Below are 24925 nucleotides of genomic sequence, written 5' to 3'. Positions count from 1 at the left end.
AGTTTTATCTCAATTTCATCAGTTTTGACATCTGGTACTTAATTAACCAGAAATATGGTCTGGCCTTTAGAGCTACAAGATTAAAATATGGTCTAAATTAAAGGCATTAAATTATGCTCAATAGTTTCATCAGCATCTTTATTGTAATCTTGATTCTTTGTAAATCTGTGTATCACTATCAGCATCCCAGCATCCCAGGGCAAATGCACAGAATTTTCATTATGATATTAATTCTCTCTTTAGACCATCCAACCTTCCCCATGATTTACGTATTTCTAAACCACATTTTAAACACCAGGACACTGAAGCTAAGTAAAGCAGAAATTTAGACACGTCTGACTACAGGGCCTATTCTCTTCTTTTAATCTGAGAGTAGAAAATTTCACATTAGTATAGAGCAGTGGTTCTCAACTGGAGCAATTTTACCCTCCACCCCTATGGACATTTGGCAGTACGTGCAGACATTTTTTGATTGTGGCATCTCGGGGAGGCAGAAAGAATGCTACTGGCATCTAGTGGGTGGAGGGTCAGGGATGCTGCTCAACATGCTACAATGCACAAGGACAGTCCCTTACAACAAAGGATTATCCAGCCCAGATGCTAAAAGTGCTAAGACTAAAAAACCCTATTGTAACAAAATATTCCTTAAAATGTCTTCTTACAAAAGTATTGCTACCTCATTGTTTTCTTTTCTGAAATCATTGCTCAAAACAGCTTCAAACCATAACTAGATGTTTATGTATTTCATGCTACTCTGAGTACTCACATTTGAGTTTATGCTATGAATTGAGAAAGGATCACAGAAACTCTGTGGAGGTTTCGATCCCAAATATTATAGTATGTTATCTGGTGTCATATAAATGCAAAGGAGTGAGGAAAGAGAAGTATGTCTGACATGTTTTCACTGATGTGTGACAGTTTCATCTTCTGTTTAACAAAGGATGCAAGGAGGGGAGGAAAAAAAGGAAACCCTGAAGAATAGCATATTGAAGTTTTATAAAGTAGACATTTTTCAAAAGGCACAATGAAGCCACACAATGAGGCAGGAAACTGCTTTCTCAATTTTATTTCAAAAGTACACAAGGTCACAAAACTAGAGCAAGTTTTTTTTTTTTTTTAAACAAATTCTGTTCTTACAAATCTCAAAATCTGCATCATTGGATACGTAAGCCAGAAACTTTAAATACAAAATCATTTTTTAAACTGACACTTGTCAATTCTCTACTTGCATATGGGAAGTGTCAAAATATTTTTTTCTCAGCAGTACAAGTGTTTTTATCATAAAAGTTCACAGTTAGGAATGAGAATAGTGAATAAATTGTGGTTCTCTTAACTCTCGTGTCATTAAATTAGCAAAAAACACAGAGTTCTTCCTTAATTAGAGCTTTCAGTGTTCACAACCAAAGCCAAATCCAACTGATATTCACCACACTTTTAAAATTACAAAATAGGGTATTTTTAAAACTTGATTTTAAATAACAGTAAGAGACTGAAGAAATTATTTGCTGGTGTTACCATCTAGAAGATAAACAGAACCACAATTCACAAGTTTATTATTTTTCCCTGCTCTTGTTACACTGTAGAATTTGTGCTCAGTCATGGACCTTTTTTAGTGTCAAAATAGGCAAACAAGTAAAGACTCCAACTGCAGAATGTGTTGCCTCTATTGCAAGACTATCTAAAGGCATTTGAAATATTAAAACTTGCCCAGAACATTTATACTACCAAACACAAGAATATTATTATAAAGATATATGTACATATATGTCACAAGCCACTAAAAAGTTAAAATTGTGCCAACATTTTCTATAAACTACTCCTTATGTGACACATCAAAGCATTAACCACATAAAATAGGTTTGTTTTTTCTGTTCACACTGGAATAAGGCATCTGACAGCCCTAAACACTGTGGAGATGAAGACAGTAGGGAAAAAAACCTTAAACATTCATATAACTTTAAATTTACATGCCGCACACACACAAAAAGACAGAATAGTTATTTTAAGAAGCCGTACATTACAGAATTTGATATCCAACTTCATGCAATGAGTTCTTTCTATATTTAATCAAAATGTTTACTTGCCCCTTCATTTGCTCCAAATTTCCAGAACTCAATCTTAAAAATTACCATTTTAACAAAATCAGATATTTTTTTATATCCATAATCTAATTATATTTCTTCAATTAACTCCTCCCAAGACACACTCAGGCTGTGTTTCCACTGTTAACTCCACAGCAGATAGCCCAAATTCAAAGAAAGTTATATGCCTGAACAGATAAGAAATTTTGGGGGTTCTCAAAGAGGGAATTATTGTAAGAATGCCAATAAGAAAAAGAACACCAGTAGACTACATATTTTAAGCAGAGGACTCATACTCTACAGTATCATTTTTCTTTTCAGATGATCCTGTGTACCTAAAAAGATAGTGGTGTCAAGTAGAATCACACTGATTCTCTTCAAAGATGCAGTGCCATTCTGGAGCGACAGGGTTTGGCTTTCTAATGGTAATGCTTAAATAACCAGTTTGGGTGGAATCGCTTGATGATTACTAACAGTTATTCTAGGACAAATATTTCTAGTTCAACTGAATTATCACGGAGAATTATTTGGGAAATTATCAGTACCTGACTAATCTGACTTTTGGACCAACTGAAATTTACAATGAGAACTGTTGGAGAGGTTAAATCTAAAACTGAATTCTGTCCTCAAAACTTAATCTCACCCAGCAGGTCTTCTCAGGTCACTCAACTGATGTTTTACGAGCTCTGTTCTCAGGTTGTAAACAGTATGGACCTGAAAGTGCTTCTGGGAGAGTCTGATTACTTGTAGCCAAATCCTTCACAAGAGTCTTATGTGTCCACCTTTTATAGTAGTTCCTACTTAAAGTGACAGCATAATCTTCACAAAAACTGGGGACAGGAACGACCAAATGTTTTTATTATTCAACTTGGTGATCTGTTATTTATTCTTATACTATCTTGTAAATTTTATCGTATAAAACAGGCCAAACTTCTGGCATTCAAAAATAGCTACTGTTATAAAATCATAAACACAACCAAAGAGTGCTGGGGATGCTGAAATTTTAAAATCTTTATGAATAATACCATCAGTTAAGTTGCATCCAAAAAGAATAGGGAACAGGAGGCAAGATTCAAAGTATGGAAAGAGAAAGGTGTCACAGTGATGTGTTTTTAGGAACAGTACCTTCACCTCTAAGCACCTTTCAGGTGATAGCTAGCTCATAGGCACCAGAAATTCATAATAAAAATTAAATTACCCAAAGGCACAGATGAAAATGTTAACACAAGTATAAAAGCAATATTACGTAAGGTTAAAAACCTACTAAAAAATGCTTCCAAATATATAAAACTATACACTAATCCATTACACAGATATTCAGCTTAAGTTCAGCATGAAAAAGCATACACAATCCTCTGCCTAATCTCAAATTCAGATCAACATTGATTTATAATGTAGCATTTACCACCACAGCACCCAAAGAGATTGAAAGAAACCAACTCCCTACCAAAATCTAGGGAAAAGGTTTTAGAGCTAGTGAAATAATTTATTGCAAACTGTATTTACTATAAAGAAGCTGTTGGCTCATTTTACTATATCCACACTCCCTCACAATCTTAAGGGAAATACAATAAACTCACTTTCTTCTACTACAACAGTATTTAACACATTTGGCAGTTAGGAGTATACTTTTACTCCTTTTTTTTTTTTTTTTTAAAGAATAAATCACTTTCACAAAACTAAGATTTGCTCTTCTCAAAGCTCATCTTGATTTTCTGCAACTATACAAAGACATGTTGGCCACAGAATAGCAGCTGTACATCCTCCCAAGTCTGAAATGCAGAACTGATGGAGAACACCCACCAGCTTCAAATGATTTCATCATTCTGAGTCTATGAAGAAACTATCCTCTAGAACTGCATTCAAGTGGGTAAATTTAGGATTACGTGTTTCTAGAACATATAATATATAATACCAACACAACCCCCACCCCTCCTCAAAACACTGAACCAATCAGGAAAAAAATGTTTTAAAATATCACCTCCAAGGCTAGTATTTAGTTAAGAGCTGCAAAGTATTCTATCCTTGTTCTGACTGGTCATTGTTCTGAAAACTGCCATAAAACCTCAAGGCATCAGATCACTCATCAACCAAACCCATACTCACTATTGCACCACTAACTAGTGTCATTGCTGTATGTAGCTGACAGCAAATTTTCTAAGTGAATCAGAGAAATGCTCCTTTATTTTTGCATATAAAAGAGTTTACTACGTCCCTGTTTCCTATAGCAGTCTGTCAATTAAATAGTTAGAAATCATTTCATAGACAAGGTTTATGAATGATTCAGAAGTAAAACCAGTAACTTCTAGTTTGCCATAGTGTTTTCTAGGTTACTAAAGATATTTCAAACTCATATTTAAATGATCTTTCAAAGAAGCTATAAAAAAGAGCAACAAACATAAATGTGTCATGAGTATTTCTTCCATGAATGCTTCTTAATCGGTTTGGAAAGGACACCAGGTCATAAACTGAGAAAGGCAACTTAAAAACAATGGTAGAAAATAGTGAGTACCACTTTCACATGATTCAAGTATCAACTTATGAGTGCATGTAAGTTCACCGATTTCTTCACCTATGATTTCACATTCAAAGTGCTCTATCTTCAATATTGATTGATACTTAGAAATCTTTTGAATCAATATCTTAAAGGAAATCTTTTTTAAAATGGTGAACCTGTCTTTTGTAACTTCAATGCCTTTACTATTTCAACAACCAAACAAAACTTTTTAAAATATAATTTTCAGTTTCTGGATAGCTTCTTGATACTTTTTGAGGCTGGTAGCAGAATTTAAAACGGAATGGTCTTCCTATTTGAAGAGGAGAAAAGAAACATGGAAAGCACAGATGAAAGGATGGAGGCTCTATACTATAGACCCGTCCTTGCTCTGTGCTGGAATCATCACAGGCACCGCTCCCATCCTACTTAGATTAGGGGCAGCTACCTTAGCCGGTGGGAGAGTCGGACTCTGAGGAGTACGTTCAAAGTCTTCACTTGGTACTTGGTTATACTGAGTCTTGGAATATCCTTCCATGTTGGAAGGAGACATGGATCCCAGGGATGAATGATTGCTGCCGATGTAGCTTCTAGCAGTGGATGTACGGCTCTTAGGAGGCGGCACATCTTCCCTAGAAAGCAATGATCCCATACAAGTTCAAAAAACAAGTTTCTAAGAACCTACAATTATGTAAGCTACGAAAAATGGATATGGGTGAGGAAGGATCCTCCAAGTATATAAAAGTGCGCGTGACACACAAAAAGCAATCACAGTGAGGTACAATATCACAGACTGGGTATTTGTCTCAAATCTATCATTTACAGAGCATAATAAGATGCAATTTTTACAAAAATGTATGATTCTATAATGTTGTCTTATAAGAAACAAACTTCAATTCTCTTCATACTCTACTATCACTGATCAAGATAATCTAATTATAATCAAGCAACACATAATTGATAAGGCACTAACACTTAGAGTAATATATCCACACAAAAAAAGAAAACCTTTGTTATGAAAATTACTTCTCTAAGACCTTAGCTGAAAACTTAGCAGACTGAAATTTGCAAAAGCTAAGAATTTAGGCCTAAGAATTTTTAAACCAAGCACTGACAAAAATAAATATATCTGGGTTCCTTCTGGTGCAGTTTAGAAAGACAAGTGCCCAGATCCCAAGCTAGACCTACCAAATGTCAATTTATTTCCTGGATGTTATTTAAGTCATATGTTATTATTTTTTTAAAGTTCTATAATGCAATGCACACTTCTAGTTAAGATTTACTGGTTCAGGATATTAAAAAATAAAATCACATTACCAACAGTTCTATAAACTACCTATATCAATTGATACTATCAGGTCTTTCTTTTTAAACCCCAACACCTGCTCCTTTTTTGAAAACTTCATGCCTGCGCACTTTATTGGGAAAAGACAGACAGTCTTGAGGTAAGCATTTTGCAGTGGCTCTTAAAATAGGATTTAAAATTAGGGCGGGAGGGAGGGCACAATGGAGGTTGGTTGATTCTGCACACTTGAAATTGCAAATAAAAGCTTTCAAATGTATTGAAGGGAAGAACTACAGCTTTTATCCAGTTCTTATGGGGTAAATGCTTTAGATGGTTAAGAGAACTAATGCTCTAGAGATATAATAAAATTTGGTTTATAGCAGCCAACTCTTGTGTCACTTTATTACCTGATATCATGATGAACTTCCTTTTCATATTTTTCTTCTCTGCGCTTTTTACGACAGCAAAAGACGATAAACCCAATGAGCACTAGAGCAAGCAAAATTCCTACAACAGCTCCTGCGATTGTTCCAGCTCTATTTGAAGCTAGAATAAGATGTTAACAAGAAAATAATTAAGAATAAAAAAAAAATTCTGTATCTAGTCATATTGAAGGTAAGGATACCCACTGATGAAGTGATTTCATTGCATATATTAACTTTAAGAGACAAATTAATGAGTTTTTGGACCAGTGGGAAAATTCACTTGAAAGAATTTTCTTCTGAACTGTGTATATAATCTATTTCAAGCATAAAAATCATGCAACCAGACTAAAAGATTTTAATATTCACAGCTATCTTGATTGGCATGTAAGAATGTTCTTTTTTTCTTTTTTAAGATTTATTTACTCATGAGAGATACAGAGACAGAGGCAGAGGGAGCTGGAACAGGCTTCCTGCTGGGAACCCGATATGGGACTCGATTGCAGGACTCCAGGATCATGCCCTGAGCTAAAAGGCAGATGCTCAACCACTGAGCCACCCAGGCATCCTGGCATATAAGAATGTTCTAAATAGCTCATACTTATAATGGCTAAATATGGTACAGGAGTCAATTTGATAACTCTTACCTTCGTAATGTCATTACATAATGGAAGCTTTATGAATATAGTGTTTTTTTCCCCTTTCCATGACTTAGAATAGCTAATAACCAAGCCACAGAATGCTCTGCTCAAAGTTAGCATCCCCTTGCCCTCTAAAAACACACTTGCTGACTGAACCAAAGGAAGCTGCATAAAGACAAAAGAAACAAACTTTGTCACAATAGACAGAAAGAAGGTACTTACGTGGAACAACATTCAGGCGTAGCTGGCACTGATCAGAGCCTACTCGGTTTGTTACTGTACAACTGTATGTCCCAGAGTACTCAGTAGAGGCATTTTTTATAGATATAACAGGTGAAGTCATATCTACAGAAAAAAAAAGAGGGAGAGTGTGTGGTAAAACCCATCTTTACAATATTGTATTGCTAAGTTTTTAGTAAAGGCAAACCCTACTGAAGCTTGACAATCCAGGTAAAAGTGAGGCAAATTGAAGCAAGGTACCGAACAAGTTCCCAAGGAGATGTGCAGGTCTCCAGAATGCAAACACGGTCTACTCCTGAACAATGGCAGGGGGGATGGGACGGTGGGGGATGAGCAAGCATATAAGGATTCTGATGCCTTGAACAGTTAAAAGATCAGGGTATAACTTTTTATTCCCCCGAAATGTAATTAAAGATTTTATTTATTATTTGAGAGAGTGTGTGTGCATGCCTGAGGGGGGAAGGGACAGAAAGAATCTTGAGCAGAGTCTGTGCTGAGCCTGGAGTCCAAGTGGGACTCCATCTCATGACCCTGAGAACACCACCTGAGCCGAAATCAAGAGTCCAACGATCAACTACCTGGGCTACCCAAGTGCCCCTAAAATGAAACCATAATTAGCCTACTCTTGACTGAAAACTTCACAATAACTTAAACAGTCGATTAAAACGTTTTATATTATGTATTCTATACTGTATTCTTAAAATAATTAAGCTAGAAAGAAAATGTTACTAAGAACATCATAAGGAAAATACATTTATAGGACCCTCTGTAAAAAAATTCATGTATAAATGGACCCACATAGTTCAAGCCTGTGTTGTTCAAGGACCAACTCTAATTGTCCACCAGTTCATTTGTATCACAACCCAGAGTTAACCATGACTGCATTAGCCAGGGAAAGGGTTGGCTGAAGCAGAGCCACATTAATTATAAAAAATATTGGGGCACCTGGCTGACTCAATTGGTAGAGCATGCAACTCTTGATCTCAGGGTGGTGAGGAGTGTGAGAACCACAGTGGGCAAAGAGATTTAAAAAAACAAAAACAAAAAATTCCAACACACAAAGGCTCTTTGAAGCAGCGAGAAGATTTCAAAACCTATTTTATCCCCACAGATGGAAGAAATATACAAAACAAAGTCAGTCATATAGTTTGGTCTCTTAGTTTGAGAAAAAGAAAAAGGTGGGGAGAAATCCTACTTCAACATGAATCTAGGCAAAACATTCAAAATCTTACTTATTATAACCAAGCCATTATCTATATTATGATCATTATTTTCCACCAGTATTACTATCAACTAGAAAACATATAAGAAACTAACTATAATATCCTAAGCAGTAAAATTATAAAAATATTTTCATTAATTCTATATGACACTAAGTTGTCATTGTAAAACACTGAATTATTCTCATGGAATCTTGACTGCTCTGTACATTAATGGGAAAGTATCTGGGAATTTAAAAATATGCATACATGTACACACATACCCCTACTACTATATCTAAGTCCAAATCAACAGCATATAGTACAAATCTTAATATCACTGGTACCTGTTGACCACGAGGGGGGCGTTTTCTGTGAATTGGACAATTTTTGCCATTCATATTGTAATGGAAGTGAACCTTCTTTTGGTTCACATTTTAGTTTAAAGTCATTTCCAATTTCTTCTGATCCATCAACGTAACATCTTATACCTGAAGGCTTAACTGAGAAAAGAATAAATTGTAACTTTATACAAGAGAACAGAATTTATGTTTGCAAGGATTGAACATACAATATTTTGCATAACCACTGACTCGTTATCATTTGGTCCTGAGTTGAGCTGACAAGACTGAAAGACTATAATAGGTTGTCAACATCAGTTTACTCAGCTTTTTTAAAAAAATATTTATTCATGAGTGACACAGAGAGAGAGGCAGAGAGAGACACAGGCTCCTTGTAGGGAGCCCGATGTGGGACTCAATCCCCAGACCTGGGATTACGCCCGGAGCCAAAGGCAGACAGTCAACCACTGAACTACCCAGGAGTCCCAACTCAGCTTTTATTCAACACACAGCGGGCATGAATGAGAGCTCAGGCATCTCAGGTAGAAGCTCTGTGCTCCTTCATTCCAAGGGACACATCTGAAAAAGAAAAGAGAGTGTAGGCTTGGCCCACTTCAGACCCAAGAAAGCTTCCACCTCCCTCCAATCCTTCCTTATTCTTCTACTCAGTGCTTGACATGTAGGTAGTGCTTTGGGAGTACGTGCCATGTCATATCCCTCTTAGTGCTGTTATCTCACCAATCAGGGGACTTTAACCCCAAACGATGCAGAGAGAAGTGTTAAAAAAAAAAAAACAGTAAATCTGAGGTTATATTCCAGATCTCTCTGGGTAACTGTTTAGAACAGCTGCTAAAACCCTTACTTGTAACACCCTCCAAGCACTGGAATAACACCTTGGCACTTGATACTCTTCTGCTGAACTAAAGCACAATAAACATACAATAAAATCAACACCACCGAATCTTGTGAGATGATCACTTTTAACAAATGTACAAGCACCACCATTAAGCATGGCTCCAATCCTCTCCAAAGAAATTTCCCCCATACTGACCTCTGAAACCACAACCCTGGTCCCAGGCAGCCACTGATCAAATTTCTATCACACTACAGGTTTGGTCTGCTTCTTCCAGAGTCATATAAATGAAAAAATACACAATTACATTTTTTTTTTTTGGTCATGTTCTTTTTATTCCCTGTGAGGCTTATGAGACTGATATATTCACTTGTACAGGTCAGTAGTTCATTCTTTTTTAATGCTGAGCTGTATTCTGTTGATGCACAATAAACATAAGTTTGCTCATCCATCCTTCTACTGATGAACACTTTTTTTTTTTTAAAGATTTCTTATTTATTTATTCATGAGAGAGACACACACAGAGAGAGAGGCAGAGACACAGGCAGAGGGAGAAACAGGCTCCACGCAGAGAGCCTGATGTGGGACTCGATCCAGGGTCTCCAGGATCACGCCTTGGGCTGCAGGTGGCGCTAAACCGCTGAGCCACCGGGGCTGCCCTGATGAACACTCTTTCCAGTTTTAGGGCTGGTGTTAAAACTCAATCAGCTAAACTGAACAGGAACAGGTGTGCAGTCTGTCACCTGCAGGCTGATGCACCAGTAAGGAGGGCACCATGAGAAGCTATGGGATGCGTAGCTGAGTGCAGACCAAGAAAGGTGTAGCCCCATGCTATATCAGATGCTATTTCTGAGCCAGGATTAGGAGAGGTAGGGATTCAGGTGGAGATGAGGGCCGTTAAGCAATGTAGTACCCTAGGAAAAGATGAGTAGTGCAAAATGGGGGCATCACTGGGGAGGCAAAGAGGAATAGTGTTCCCCATGAACAGCTGGTTTTTACTGCATGTCTTCCCAGTCAGATAAATAGCAGGACTATATTTTTTAGTCTGAGCTAATTTTTATTCTTTCAGTCCTGGATGGGCTTTCATGCTTTCACTGCTATGAAAATGTAAATGGATTTTACAGTTTTGTGCTATTACAAATGCTGCCTGAACACCTGAACACTATGTAAATATTGATACATATTTTTCTTTTTCTTGGTGATTCTTGGGTCATATATGGCAAGTACATATTTAACTCAGTAAGAAACATTCAAACTGTTTTCCAAAGTTGACCAAGAGGACTGTTGGGGAACATCTTTAAGAAAGGCTGTCAATCATAATCTCCTTCACACATATTTTTTTATACATTTCTTGATAATACTTAAACCTTTTATTTCTCCACTCTATCTCTTACTGCCTGCACCTTTTAATAAGGATGAACACATGCATTTAATTGCATTGATGACTTGCCTAAGCAAATGTGTTTCTTTTTCAGATTGATCAATTGCCCTGGGGACTACAGCAATTAGACTTTTTTTTATTTTTTTTTTAGATTTTATTTATTTATTCATGAGAGACACAGAGAGAGGCAGAGACACAGAGAGAGGCAGAGACACAGGCAGAGGGAGAAGCAGGCTCCATGCAGGGAGCCCAATGCAGAACTCGATCCCGAGTCCCCAGGATCACAGCCCACGCTGACGGTGGCGCTAAACCCCCTAAGCCAGGGGGCTGCCCAGCAATTAGACTTTTAAATCAGTTTTGCAAATTATTTCATCCTGTGACTCTTCAATGAAATGAGCTTTATTCTCCATTTCTTCAAACAAGCAAATAAATCATTCATTACATGAATCAGCAGATATTGTGAGATATTAAAACAATGCTCCATACATCAAAAATCCATTGGTAATACAGTGTTCTAAAGCTAACATTCATCTTTCCTAACAAAATATCCCTTTCCCATAAACCAAATGTATCCAATAATGGGCAGTTACTTAGTGGCTGCTGAGGAAATTCAAGGCCCCTGAGCTTGAAATACACACTCCATCTACAACAGAACAAGATGTTACCAACACTGGCTTCTGGGTGTCACTCTGGAGTGGCCCACTTGATTTCCATTGGGAGGAGAATGGGCAAATCCTTTACATGCCAACCCTAGCCATTACACCACAGGGAAGATGACTTTTTTTTTTTTTTTTTTTTTTTAAGATTTATTTATTTATTCATGAGAGACCGACAGAGAGGCAGAGACACAGGCAGAGGGAGAAGCAAGCTTCATGCAGGGAGCCCAACGTGGAACTCAATCCTGGGTCTCCAGGATCATGCCCTGGGCTGAAGGCAGCGCTAAACCGCTGCGCCACCCAGGGACCCGGCTCCATGCCACCCGGTGCATGGAGCCTGCTTCTCCCTCTGCCTATGTCTCTGCCCCTCTCTCTCTCTCTCTATCATAAATTTAAAAAAAAAAAAAAAAAAAAAAAAAGGGACATTTCTCCTATATGGCAGTCATGGCTGCTGTCCTGAGTGTGCTTAGTCATATTATGTGCCAACCATTATTACTGACTCAGGTTCCTTCTAGGATATAAAGCTGCCTTGTGCTATAATGATCTCATCAGTCGGGACCTGCAAATTCAACCCAGAACCTGGTCCTATGGAACCATAACACACGCCCACACATACTGTGCTTGTCCACACCATTTCTGGAAACGCACACTAACTGCACTCTTCCCAGTATACCTGCCCATCTCAGGGTCCACAACAAGTAACTGTGGTAACAGGCATAGTCTGATTGGTACATTATGGACCAGTTAAAAACTCCATATATATCCTAACTCAATGCTTCCTGGAGAGAGTGTTAGTGCTAAAAGAAGATACACAGAGTTATAATCCCAGGTGTGCCTGGGCCTGGAGTAAGAGTTCAGATAAATTATTAAAGTTCTACCTGCCTTCACATTTATGAAAAAGAAAGGTAACTCCATGTTTACTAAATGCAGACACAGAAATCTAGAATTCCCAACATTACCAGATTCCCTCTCCTGGTTCCCTGGCTTTTATACCACAGAAGACATTTTGAACTAGTGTCATTTAAGATGAAGTGCCTTTTACCAGGACTCCCTTATGTGCCCATTCAACAATGCTGCCAGTGGAAGGCAGCCTTACCAACCAAGACAACCCCTGAAGTTGCCATTAGAGTGCACAAAAATCCATTTTTTTTTAATCCACAATCTTGTTCCTAGTCTCTACCTGCTCTGATATGCATTCTTTAGAAAAGAGTGATGTTCTAAGTAAGCCTGGAATCCAACACATCTTTTTTCCATCCTCCTCCCACCGATCAGTTCTCTAAAACAAAAGGAATGAGGTAGAGTTGATGTAGGGAGAGAACCTCAACGATTAGTTATTTCCAGTAGTATGGTAGACAGTCCTAGCAATTCAAACTTCCTACACAAAATGGGTCTCCAAGTGTAAGCCAAAATAGGAGACCTTAGGTCACAAAACAGGGTAGTGTCCGGTCATAAACAGAGCTAGACAGCTGTGTTTTTCTACATAGCAGCCATTGTACTTTTGCACACAATAAGTCTTTGGAAGTATATATATGAACAATAACCTTTCAGTTTCTCAGTTTGAAGGAGTTAAGAGTATACACAACCACAGAATCTAAAGAATAAACACTGCAGTCTGACAATTTGCTGATCTCCTCCTTAACCGTCATAGAGACAACAAGACTTCCTAGTGATCATCTGTCTAATCCCTTTAAGGATGAAAAGCAGTGATGTTCAGGGAGGCTAAATGGTTATCTGATGTCTAGTGGCCTTATTCCTTTAATATTCCTTCTACTATATTCCATCTTCTCTGTTCTAAATATTCTATCATAAAAATCTCATTTATGAAAATTACATAGTTTGAAAAAAGCTTAAAGTGCCCATAACAAACACCTTTGAACTGAATGGAATAAGATAGAGACTTACAGACAATTAAATCTTCTCATGTTTCAAAAAAGGGAAGATGAGGCCCAGGAAATGAAGAGATTCTATTTCATTCTTAAGGCAAATCTGAGAATAATACAAAAAAACCCCTGGATCTCCTAATGGCCGGCTTAGGGCTCTTTTTTCATATCACTAAACTCCTTCATTTGCCTTTAAACTTTTATGAATTTCACAAAGAAGCCGGTCACCTCTTAAGTTCTTAATCCAAAAAAGTGCAAGTTTATATTTTATGTTATTTGAGGGCATTAGAATTACTTCAAATGCTGCTACTACAGAACCCAGTTGTATTACTTTGTTAACAAGTTGCACTGATACAAAAAACTTACCAAGAACTGTCAGCTGAATCTTCTTATTTCCAACACCAGGAGCTTTTTTCACTTTGCACTGGTATGTGCCAATATCTGACAACCGTAAATTGGTTACATTTATGGATGCATCACCAGATTTGAGATCATTGCTTGTAAAATGTACTCGTCCTTTCAGATCTTGATAGTAGTCGTCATAAATTTTGTCTCCAGAATATAAAATAATCTTAAAGAAAACAAAAATAAGACAGGGAAAAGAAAAATAAGCAAACCCTCTGTCTCATTAAAGGAGCTCTGGATACACCATGATACTTTGCAGGATCCAAAAAAAAGAACTAAATACAGTATTATCAGGAAATCTACAATTATTCAAATCAGAGATTAAGAAAACAGAGAGCTCATGGGTACCTGGCTGGCTCAGTTGGTAGAGCATGTGACTCTTGATCTTGGGGTTGTAAACTCAAGCCTGTTGGGTATAAAGATTACTTAAAATCTTGGAGGTGGTGGGCAGCCCCGGTGGCGCAGCGGTTTAGCGCCGCCTGCAGCCCGGGGTGTGATCCTGGGAACCCGGGATCAAGTCCCACATGGGGCTCCCTGCATGGAGCCTGCTTCTCCCTCGCCTGTGTGTGTGTGTCTCTCTCTGTGTCTCTCATGAATAAATAAATTAAATCTTAAAAACAAAACAAAACAAAAAAAAAACCTTGGAGGTGGGGTACCTGGGTGGCTCAGTTGGTTAAGTATCTGCCTTCAGCTCAGGGCGTGATCCCAGGGTCCTGGGATCAGGCTGTGTGTGCGCGCACCCGCACATGCAGGGACGGTGTCCTCTGCTTAGCAGAGAGCCTGCTTCTCCCCCTGCCCTTACCCTCCACTCGTGTTCTAATAGATAAATCTTTAAAAAATAAACAAAATCTTGGGGCACCTCAGTGGCTCAGTTGGTTAAGCATCTGACTCTTGATTTCAGTTTGGGTCAGGATTCCAGGGTCCCGAGACTGGGTCCCACGTCAGGCTCTGTGCTGTGGAGCCTGCTTGAGAGTCTCAATCTCTTTCTCCCTCCCTCCCTCCCCCCCTCCCTCTGGCCCTCAACCCACTCACATTCTCTCTCTCTCTCTCAACAGTAATTTATTAATTAATTAATTTAAAAATAAGAAATAAAATCTTTAAAAAAAAAAGAAAAGAAAAGAAAACAGATCAGTAGGATCCTTGAATACAGCCGCACACCTTCAGTTTAAATGGAAAATCAGGAGCCACTCAGCAGTAGACCTGAAGAGGCTGCTGGCAGCAAGAGCAGCAGCTCCAAGAAAAAGAAAAAGCTCTAGAAGCTATCCTAGAAAGATCAGAATGGACATTTACCTGGTAGGGCATAACCCATGTGACATTTCTCAAACCCATTCCTTATATCCCAATAAAAACAAATTTGTAAGAAAAAATACATAGGAAAACAAAGACTCAATCTAAGTAATACAGCCCCACATAAGAGAGAGATTTAGACTGGGCAAGAACACAGATGTGTGAATTCCTACACACACTATTTTTTCAGCGTCTCAGAGCTTGCAATGTCAATTACATGTATGTCAATCAAATGAATAAAATCCAGTAAACACCACCCAAATTCCCCCAAAAAAGGCTTGTGATAATTTCCCTGTGGAATCTAACAACAAAAAAGACAACAATTTTTCTAAGTCAGAGACACTAGCGGGGTCTAGACTCTAAAAGACAAAGTCATTTAAAAACAAAACAAAACAAAAAACACCACCTCAAGATGTGTGGGCCCTGGTTAGCAGGACCTTAAAACTAGTCTTTTTGTTTGTTTGTTTGTTTGTTTGTTTTTTTAGATTTTTAAACTTTTATTTATTCATGAGAGACACAGACAGAGAGGCAGAGGGACAAACAGGATCCTCCCGCAGGGAGCCCAATGCAGGACTCAATCCTCAGACTCCGGAATTATGTGCTGAGCTGAAGGCAGACACTCAACTGAGCCACCCAAGCATCCCTCAACTGGTCTTCTGAGGCTAAGAGTAAAGACCTCTTTCTAGTTTCACTGAGTTTTTTATTCCTAAGATTTGTATTTATTTATTTGAGATAGAGAGGGAGAGGAAGAGAGTGCACATACGCGCACGCAAAAGCACAGGGAGTGGCAGAGGTAGAAGGAAAGGCAGACTCCCCATGGAGCAGGGAGCCCCAATACAGGGCTTTGATCTAGGACTTGGGGATCATGACCTGAGCTGAAGGCAGATGCTTAACTGACTGAGCCACCCAAGTGCTCCTCCACTGAGTTTTCTAAGCCACTGTTACAGGCTTTAATGGGAATAATTAAAGGCTAGACTTAGAGGGAAGATAAATTCTGTATTAAACTTGGCTTGGAAGAGAATGACAATAGTCACCTCTTCGACCAAAATTAACATTTTTCACATTCGTTAATGAAATCCTATATTCTGGTCTTCTGAGACCCAAGGTTCAAAGAGTAGTGAAATCAAACTCAACTAATAATCAGAGAAGAAGACTACTGTTTATATTCTGGAAGTAATTTTTATCTGAGATGTTAATTACAGACAGTATAATCAGAATTAGTGTCTTCTGCAGAAATTTCTTGATGGCAAGGACTTGTGTTCTTTTTGGTATCATCAGCTCCACTGTCATGCTAACCCCACACCTTGTCTACTAGATTTTTAAATTTGTGTATTAAATGTCTATATCTAGGATGCACTCCCAATACCAGTTTGCTAAGTAAATAAAAGCAGCAGTTGAAAGGTCCACAGCTGACTTACCCTAAGAACACAAGTCATTACTTTACTGGCTTGCTCATCTTCTTGCCCACACTGACTTGTCAACAGCAACACTGCACTCCTCAGATGAGGCTGTTCTTCATCTGCATTTAACTACTGACTCCCTTGTTCAATCTACTGTATTCAATTCCTCATTTTGCTACAAACACACCTTAGCAGTTTTTTAAGGAGAGTCTGACAAGATGTATCTTCACTGTTATTTTGTACACTCTCTTAATATTTTCCTAGGAAAACAGTATTACAAATGGTTGTCATGCAGTGGAGAACTAACTTTTACCAAGCCAATTCTGATTCTTCACAACCCTGCAATGATAGTGGCGCCATCCACATTTAACCTGTAAGCTGAGGAGAGCAGTGGCTCTCACAGATCAACTTTTGCAAAGTCCCACAGCTAAGATGCAAACCAGATCCATTTGACTTGGTACATTGATTGACTTGGTACTGACCTTATTAATTTTTACAGGACTTTTAAGCTTACAAAATCCTTACGCATACAGTATTTCAGTGAATTCTTATGGCAACTCTGAGAGGTAGGTGTCTTTGTTCCTATTTTACACATGAGAGTAGAGGCTTATGAAACACAAGAGGTAGTATGGGGTCAGGCAAAGGATAATAAAGTGCAGGAGGGGATCCAGAGACCTCTAAGTTCAAACCCCAACTGCAGCTGTTGCCAGCTGTGTGATCCTGAGCCTCCATTTCCTCTTCTTCACACACCTAAAAATTTTCATTTTAGGGTGCTGTTTTAAGGCTTAAATAACTATACATAATTAAAACATATAAAACACCGGCCAGCACATAAGTGCATAGTACATGGTAACTGCTGACTAAAGAGTTCACACAGGAAACAAGAATGGTAACTTCTTCAGCCTTGTCCCCGCTACAGTGACTACTAGCTTAACTAAATTAAAATGATGGCTCAGGTAACAGAAAACATAGCTGAAATTCTATGTGAAAGCAACCCCTTCTGCATCAATCTTTCCCTATCTGTTTTACCTTTCTTTTTGGCTGAATTTTACTGTCTTTTAAATTAGACTAGGTTTTTGTTTTTTTAAGATTTTATTTCTTTATTCATGAGAGACACAGAGAGAGAGGGACAGAGGGAGAAGCAGGCTCTGTGTAGGGAGCCTGATGTGGGACTCGACCCCAGGTCTCCAGGATCACACCCTGGGCCGAAGGCGGCGCTAAAATGCTGAGCCACCCAGGCTGTCCCAGACTAGATTTTTAACACAGAAATGGACACTAAAACCCAGTTCCTACTTTCATAATTATCTCATAAGTACTGTAGCCAACAAAGCTGTGTCTCCCACTCAGCCCAGAAGACTTTGGGTTCTCCTTCCAGGAACAGACATGCAAGGCTACAGGGCATACTGTGCTTCTCGGTCTCTAGACGTACCTCTTCACAGGGCTTCTTCACTCTTTAGTCCTCAGCTGTGAAGCATTTAAAACTCATGCTCTCCATTCATTCACATGAGCCATGGGAGCAGTCATGGGCTCTAAAGAGGGGTCGGGATGACCCCTGCAGTGCCATGGAAAGACAGTAGGAGGAAAGAAGACAAGTAGGGAGGTACACAGTAGCTGGCTAAGTAGATAGAATGAGTCAGGCTCTATTTTGCTTACAGAGCCAAATGAAGTTCCTTTTGGTAGCAGAATCAGGGCAGAGTTAAGCCTTTGGAGGCAGTGGCCCTAGTCACTCACTTGGGAAAGACGTTAATTTTTTCCTTCACAAATACATGATGGGTAAACTGCCTGAATTTGCCAAAAACAGTAATTATCTAATTGCACTGTTCAGTCATTAAATGGCTTAATAACCTTGTCTTTGCTATGGACCATAAATTAAAATTTTCTCTTCCAAATGTATTACTATATTCCTGTAAATATTTGAACTTGTTTCTCTCCCTGGTCTAATATAATTTGTTATTTTTTAGAATTAAATGTGTCAGACAAAGCTAACACGAAATATTCTAAGTGAAATATTTTGGTACCATTAAAAGACAAAGTGTGATATATGTATTTGGAGATGAGATTAGTGGACAATTTTCCTCCTTTGTGCCACTTTTGGCTCTCCAGGTGTTGTTTTTTTTTTTAAATACAGTATGATTTAATTTATATCATTTTAAAAAACAGTTGCATATACTGTTCATCATGAGTTAACAACTTCAGAGCAGAGCATGAAAATAACACAAACTTCAAGATGGTAAAACCTTCAGTGGGAAGAGGGTACTTCCCATGGTATTTGTATATTCTTTACTCTGCTTGGACCTGGTTTCATGGGTGTTTCTTCTGCAAACAATCATAAAAATCTTGTATTCACATATGTTAGTCTCTCTTTTGTGTCAGTAGATAAAAAGAAGTAAAGTAGGATTCAATGAATAATGAGCAGGAGGAATGAATCATACATAGCCATATTTCTGTAATATATTTGAAAACCAAAAATAGAAAAAAAGGTTTTCAGGTGGTAAGAGAACATAAGCCTTAAAAGAAACATTAGGCTCTTACTGCTTTGTTTTTTGTTTTCTTTTTTGAAGATTTTATTTATTTACTCATGAGAGACAGAGAGCAGCAGAGACACAGGCAGAGGGAGAAGCAGGCTCCATGCAGGGAGCTCGACGTGGGAGTCAATCCCGGGACCCCAGGATCAACGCCCTGGGCAGACGCTCAACCGCTGAGCCACCCAAGAGTCCCAGGCTCTTACTGCTTTATAATTAGAAAAACTTCTGTAACATTATTTTGGTACTTCATTTTTTAAATTTAAGATTAAATATTTTATAAATTGTCCTGCCATGAACCTTATTTTACTCTTTAAGAAATTCACGGGCAGCCCAGGTGGCTCAGCGATTTAGCGCCGCCTTTGGCCCAGGGCCTGATCCTGGAGACCCAGGATCAAGTCCCACGTCAGGCTCCCTGTATGGAGCCTGCTTGTCCCTCTGCCTGTGTCTCTGCCTCTCTCTCTCTCTGTGTGTGTCTCAAATGAATAAATAAAATATTTAAAAAATAATAATAACAAATTCATTATTCAGGATATTTAACTTGAAGAATATGGAAAACAGACTGCTGTGTTATGCACTTGCATTACACTGTTACAGTCGATGACCCTTACACTGGTAACAGAATCCTTGTGTTAAAAACTGAATTCTGGGGGATCCCTGGGTGGTTCTGTGGTTCAGCCCCTGCCTTTGACCCAGGGCGCGATCCTGGAGTCCAAGAATTGAGTCCCGCGTCAGGCTCCCAGCATGGAGCCTGCTTCTCCCTCTGCCTGTGTCTCTGCCTCCCCACCCCCCCCACCTCTCTCTCTCTCTCTCTCTCTCTCTCTCTCGGTCTATCATGAATAAATAAATTAAATATTTTTTAAAAAAATAAACTGAATTCTGAAAAAATATTAAAAAATAAAATGAAAACAAAAAAATTAAATAAAACGAAAACAAAAATCTGAATTCTAGTTCTTCACGAAGTCTAATCTGCTTGCTGTCCCCAACACATTATTCATATTCCTATCATGCTATCTATAATGCCTGCTCCACATACCCCTCCCACCACTCCCTGATTCACATTTCCAACTCCAGATTTACAGAATGTTCCTAAGTTCCTCTTCTTCCTTAAAGCCTTCACAAAGAAATCCTAAGGCCACTTTTCCATTTCATTCCATTCCATTACACATGTGTCCTCACTTTCCATCAGAGTGACTGCCATCCTCACCCAGATCACAAACCTGAGAAGCCTGGGCCTTTCTATGTAGCTTCCCCACTCCACCCTCACCCACACAATCAGCATAGTGATGGACACCTAAGAAGTACCACTGGGCATCTACTAAGAGAGCAAACACTTAAAACTTACCACTTGGTCCACCTTCTGATTATCAGCTGGTGACAGCAGCCACTCGATGTCCAGCGGTCCCTGGTCTTCTGGACTAAGGGTAAATTTGCATGGCAAATAAGCAGTTTCCCCTTTGGCCTTTTCAATCATCTGTTCAGGAGTAGTGATACTCAAACTTCTGGTGAAATCTGGAGAAAGAAACATGCACATGGACTAAGCATCTGTTGTCAGGTTGGCAGCATACTCAGGAGAACAGAATGTGGCAGGAACAGAATGAGAATGGGACCAGAGTGATGAGGTTCAAATTCAGTGGTCCCCAGTTTTTAGTCTGTGTCTTTGTAGAAATGGAATGGCAATATTAATATCATCTTATCTGATATAGTTTCCTTTAGGAGCATTGTGAATCTCCCATCGCTATATGAAATACAAGCTTCTATTAGTAGAAGGTATTCTACATCCAAGCAGATGTTTAAAAGTAAACTTAGGGCAGCCCGGGTGGCTCAGCGGTTTAGCGTCGCATTCAGCCCAGGGCCTGATCCTGGAGACCCGGGATGGAGTCCCAAGTCAGGCTCCCTGCATGGAGCCTGCTTCTCCCTCTGCCTGTGTCTCTGCCTCTCTCTCTCTCTGTCTCTCATGAATAAATAAAAATATTAAAAAAAAATACAAGTAAACTTAGAGTCTAAAAGGTCAGTTACGTCATACTAACTCAGGGCTATATTAATTCATACTTGCCACAGACACACACTGGTAACTCTTGTTGCTGGGGCATATGCTGATGAATTTTGATATGTTTTTCTTTTTCTTTTTAAGATTTTATTTACTTATTCATGAGAGACAGAGAGAAAGGCAGAGACATAGGCAGAGGGAGAAGTAGGCTCCCTGTGGGGAGCCCGATGCAGGACTTGATCTCAGAATATTCCAGAATCATGACCTAAGCTGAAGGCAGACACTCAACCACTGAGCCACCCAGGAGTCCCAGCATGTTTTCTACCAAGATTTCTTTAATTCTAAATTTTTATTAAATTAGAAGTGGCTGACTGGTTCAGTCAGTAGGACGTGGCTCTTAATCTCAGAGTCATGAGTTCAAGTCCCACATTAGGCACAGAGCTAAAGTTAAATAAATCTTTATTTATTAAATTAGATTCTATAATTTTTACTGAATGCTTATAAATATTTCTTCCTCTGGGATGCGTGGGTGGCTCAGTGGTTGACCAATCATCTGCCTTCAGTTCAGGGTGTGATCCCAGAGTCCTGGGATTGAGTCCCACATTGGACTCCTAACTGGGTAGGAGTCTGCCTCTCTTTCTCTCTTCTCTGTGTCTCTTATGAATAAATAAATAAAATCCTAAAAAAAAAAAAAAAAAAAGTCAGAAGCTTAACTAGCTGAGCCACCCAGGTGCCCCTTAAAGTATTTCTTTTTTTTTTTTAATTTTTTATTTATTTATGATAGTCACACAGAGAGAGAGAGAGAGGCAGAGACATAGGCAGAGGGAGAAGCAGGCTCCATGCACCGGGAGTCTGATGTAGGATTTGATCCCGGGTCTCCAGGATCGCACCCTGGGCCAAAGGCAGGCGCCAAACCGCTGCGCCACCCAGGGATCCCCCCTTAAAGTATTTCTAAGCAATAAATTTGATGACAACTCAAAGAGAAGAAATGCTGTCAATTTTTGTATTTTTGACAATTTTATCTTATTATTATTATTTTTTAAGATCTCATTTATTTATTTGAAAGAGAGCGCACAAGCAGGGGGAGGGACAGGAGAGGGAGAAGCAGACTCCCCGCTGAGCAGGGAGCACGACATGGGGCTAGTCATGGGACTCAACCATTGGACCCTGAAATCATGACCTGAGCCAAAGGCAGATGCTTTACTGACTGAGCCACCAGGCGCCTCAATTTATGTATTTTGGAATTTACTAAATAGTTGACCTTAATATTATCTTTTAAGACTTTTCTTACTGTTCATCTCTTCCTATTTCTCTTCTGGAAAAGTCTGTCATATTTATTATTGTTAAAGACATCTTAAATAACATTCAGAAATATATTTATATTGTATAAAATTTCCACTTAGATCACAGAGAATTAATGCTGAATGGCAATATTAGAAAAGTATGTAAAAACCAAAATAAGATGTCCTGAGCACCAAACAAAAACTTCAAGACTCTTCTGAGTTTGTTGAAAGAGATGCCTTAAACCCACAGTATCTTTATAAGAACTAAATAAGTCTCTTTGTTGCTAATAGCTTACTATAACAAAACTAGTATCATTTACATGCAATATAAAAGGGTAAAAGTAAATTACAAGCAAAATGGCAGTTTCTTGATATAAGAGAAAAAAAATACTGAGTTTAATCCACTCCCATTGTTTTTCAAGAGAAAAGCAATTTTGTTCACATCAATTCACATATACAAATAGGTTTGTTCAATATGTCTTATACAAAGTTTGAAAAAGTCAACAATTTGATATAAAATGTAAATTTATTAGTATGTAAATAAACTATCACACAAAACATATTTTTTAAACTACTTACACTATATAAGTTTACATAGCACTAGTTTGTCACATCTGTTTTGAGATAACCCAACATTTTTTCACATATAAACTTTAAGTATCAAAAAAAAAAAAAACTTTAAGTATCAATATATTGCAGAACCAAGGTTTCTTTCTTTCTTTCTTTTTTCTTAAATTTATTTGAGAGAGAGAGAGAGAGAGAAAGCAAAGCAAGGGGAATGGCAGAGGGAGAGGGAGAAGCATGCGTCTGGCTGAGCAGAGAGGCTGATGCAGGGCTTGATCCCAGGACCCTGGGATCATGACCTGAGTCAAAGGCAGACGCCTAACTGCACCACCCAGGCACCCCAGAACCAAAGTTTCAAATGGTCATTCACTTGGTCCTCCCCATAACCCAACTCTGACTTACAGAGCTGGATGATGACCTGGAAGAGACCCTAAGTACTAGGATTATGGTACATAGGGCCTTCCTCTCTCCCCTTTCCTTCTGTCGCCACCAAAATACTAGTATCTTACACTAAAATTAAGAGTAATTTCAAGTCCTAATTCTCCATAATGATGATTTTATGTTCTTTTTTAAATAATAAATCCCAAAAGACCAAACCAAAACGAAGAATTAAATTATTAGCTGCCCCCCAAAAATAAAAATAAACAAATAATAAATAAATAAAATTAGCTGTCCCATGATCTTTTCCATTATTCCCCAAAAAAGCTTAATACATATCCCATGATCTTTTCCATTATTCCCCAAAGAAGCTTAATACATATCAGCTGTCACCTGAAATAAAATGGTAATAAAGTTGAAGCCAATAGATTGAGAATGAAAGAGAAGCAAGGTTACATTCAAAAAACATTTATATTCAAGCACCATCAAAGGTTTTAATGACATTTAAGTGCATTCTTCAAATAGATTAAAACTGGACACAAGACTCTCTGCTCCCTTAAATCATGGCTGGCCTAACTCTGACAACAGAATACAGTATGAGTACTGCTCTGAGTTCTGAGGTGAGGCCTCAAGAGACCCTGCTGCTCCCAGCCTCGCCCCCTCAGACCCCTGTCATGGAAAGACCAAACCACACAGGAGAGAAAGGTGTTCAACCAACAGCTGAAAGTGCTCAACATGTGGCCACACTAGAATATCCACCCCCAGCTCTAGACTAGCTGCCTGCAGCCCCATGAGCAAGCCTGGTACTTCCCATCTCAGCCTGACCTACACTGGCAACCCACAGGATCATGAAATAATGCCTAATTTTTGTTTTAAGTCTCTAGTGTTTGGCTTGGTTTGTTAAACAGCCAAGACTGATGATATACCGTCCAAACCCACTGATTCAGCCCAAATAAACTATTTAATAACCTTAAAAAAAGGTCTATTAGTATTCCAATCTCCATTCCACGCCCATTTCTATTTAAAATTATGATTTGATATTTATGTATATAATCTCAAATGTTTCTCCTGAATATTCAATCTTCTGAATAAATACTTTCTATCATTTGTAATAAGCTCAGTTCTAATTCCTACCTCATTCACTAAGGCATTCTTCTATCTATCTAGCTTAGTGATTTTTTCTTTCTATGAATTTTGCTTTCTGCTATCTGGATCACCCATTTGGCACTTACTCAGTATATACTATCTCGGGTTTTTTTTTTTTTTTTTTTTTTTTCCCTTTATAAGGTTTACTGTGAAGTTGACTTAGGTAACCTCCAAGGTTTTGTCAAGTGTTCTATCTAGATATTGATGAGCTTATCGTCTTCCCATATTACCTTGTATTTAAGTAAATTTAAAAAACCCATGTCCTGATTTAAATCATTAGCTCTAAAAGGGTTTAAAAAATTTTTGTGGATACCTCTATCTTCTCTTGTATCCTTGCATATTAGTAGAAAAGAACTGGTGATTATAAATTTGATCAGTTTTATAAAGGTTGAAAAAGACTATTAATCTACCAGAAGTTGTTCCTGCTACTTGAAGATCTCCTTTCCACAGCTACAACAATTTGTTACCTGCATTAAT

General features: G+C 38.4%; 1 protein-coding gene across 3 annotated transcripts in view; it reads right to left on the bottom strand.

Annotated features, from left to right (window-relative positions):
- Nucleotides 1-24925, bottom strand: part of CXADR (CXADR Ig-like cell adhesion molecule) — a 58638-nt gene that overhangs the window by 13571 nt on the left and 20142 nt on the right. For 2 of the 3 annotated variants that reach the window (XM_038581255.1, XM_038581253.1), the window contains exons 2-7: nt 20433-20599; nt 13840-14044; nt 8710-8865; nt 7146-7268; nt 6268-6406; nt 1050-5207 (exon numbers count right to left, since the gene is read on the bottom strand). In XM_038581255.1, coding sequence (XP_038437183.1) covers nt 4943-5207; nt 6268-6406; nt 7146-7268; nt 8710-8865; nt 13840-14044; nt 20433-20561 — 1017 coding nt within the window. In that variant the 5' untranslated portion in view covers nt 20562-20599 and the 3' untranslated portion in view covers nt 1050-4942. Of the gene's footprint in view, nt 1-1049; nt 5208-6267; nt 6407-7145; nt 7269-8709; nt 8866-13839; nt 14045-20432; nt 20600-24925 lie in introns of those variants that run through there. The other variant, XM_038581254.1, reaches the window with a different exon arrangement.

The sequence above is a fragment of the Canis lupus genome, chromosome 31 (genome assembly GCF_011100685.1).
Source record: "Canis lupus familiaris isolate Mischka breed German Shepherd chromosome 31, alternate assembly UU_Cfam_GSD_1.0, whole genome shotgun sequence".
In the NCBI taxonomy this organism is placed as follows: Eukaryota; Metazoa; Chordata; class Mammalia; order Carnivora; family Canidae; genus Canis; species Canis lupus.
The sequence above is the reverse complement of the archived record's forward strand: the minus strand, read 5'-3'. Positions and strand labels throughout refer to the sequence as shown.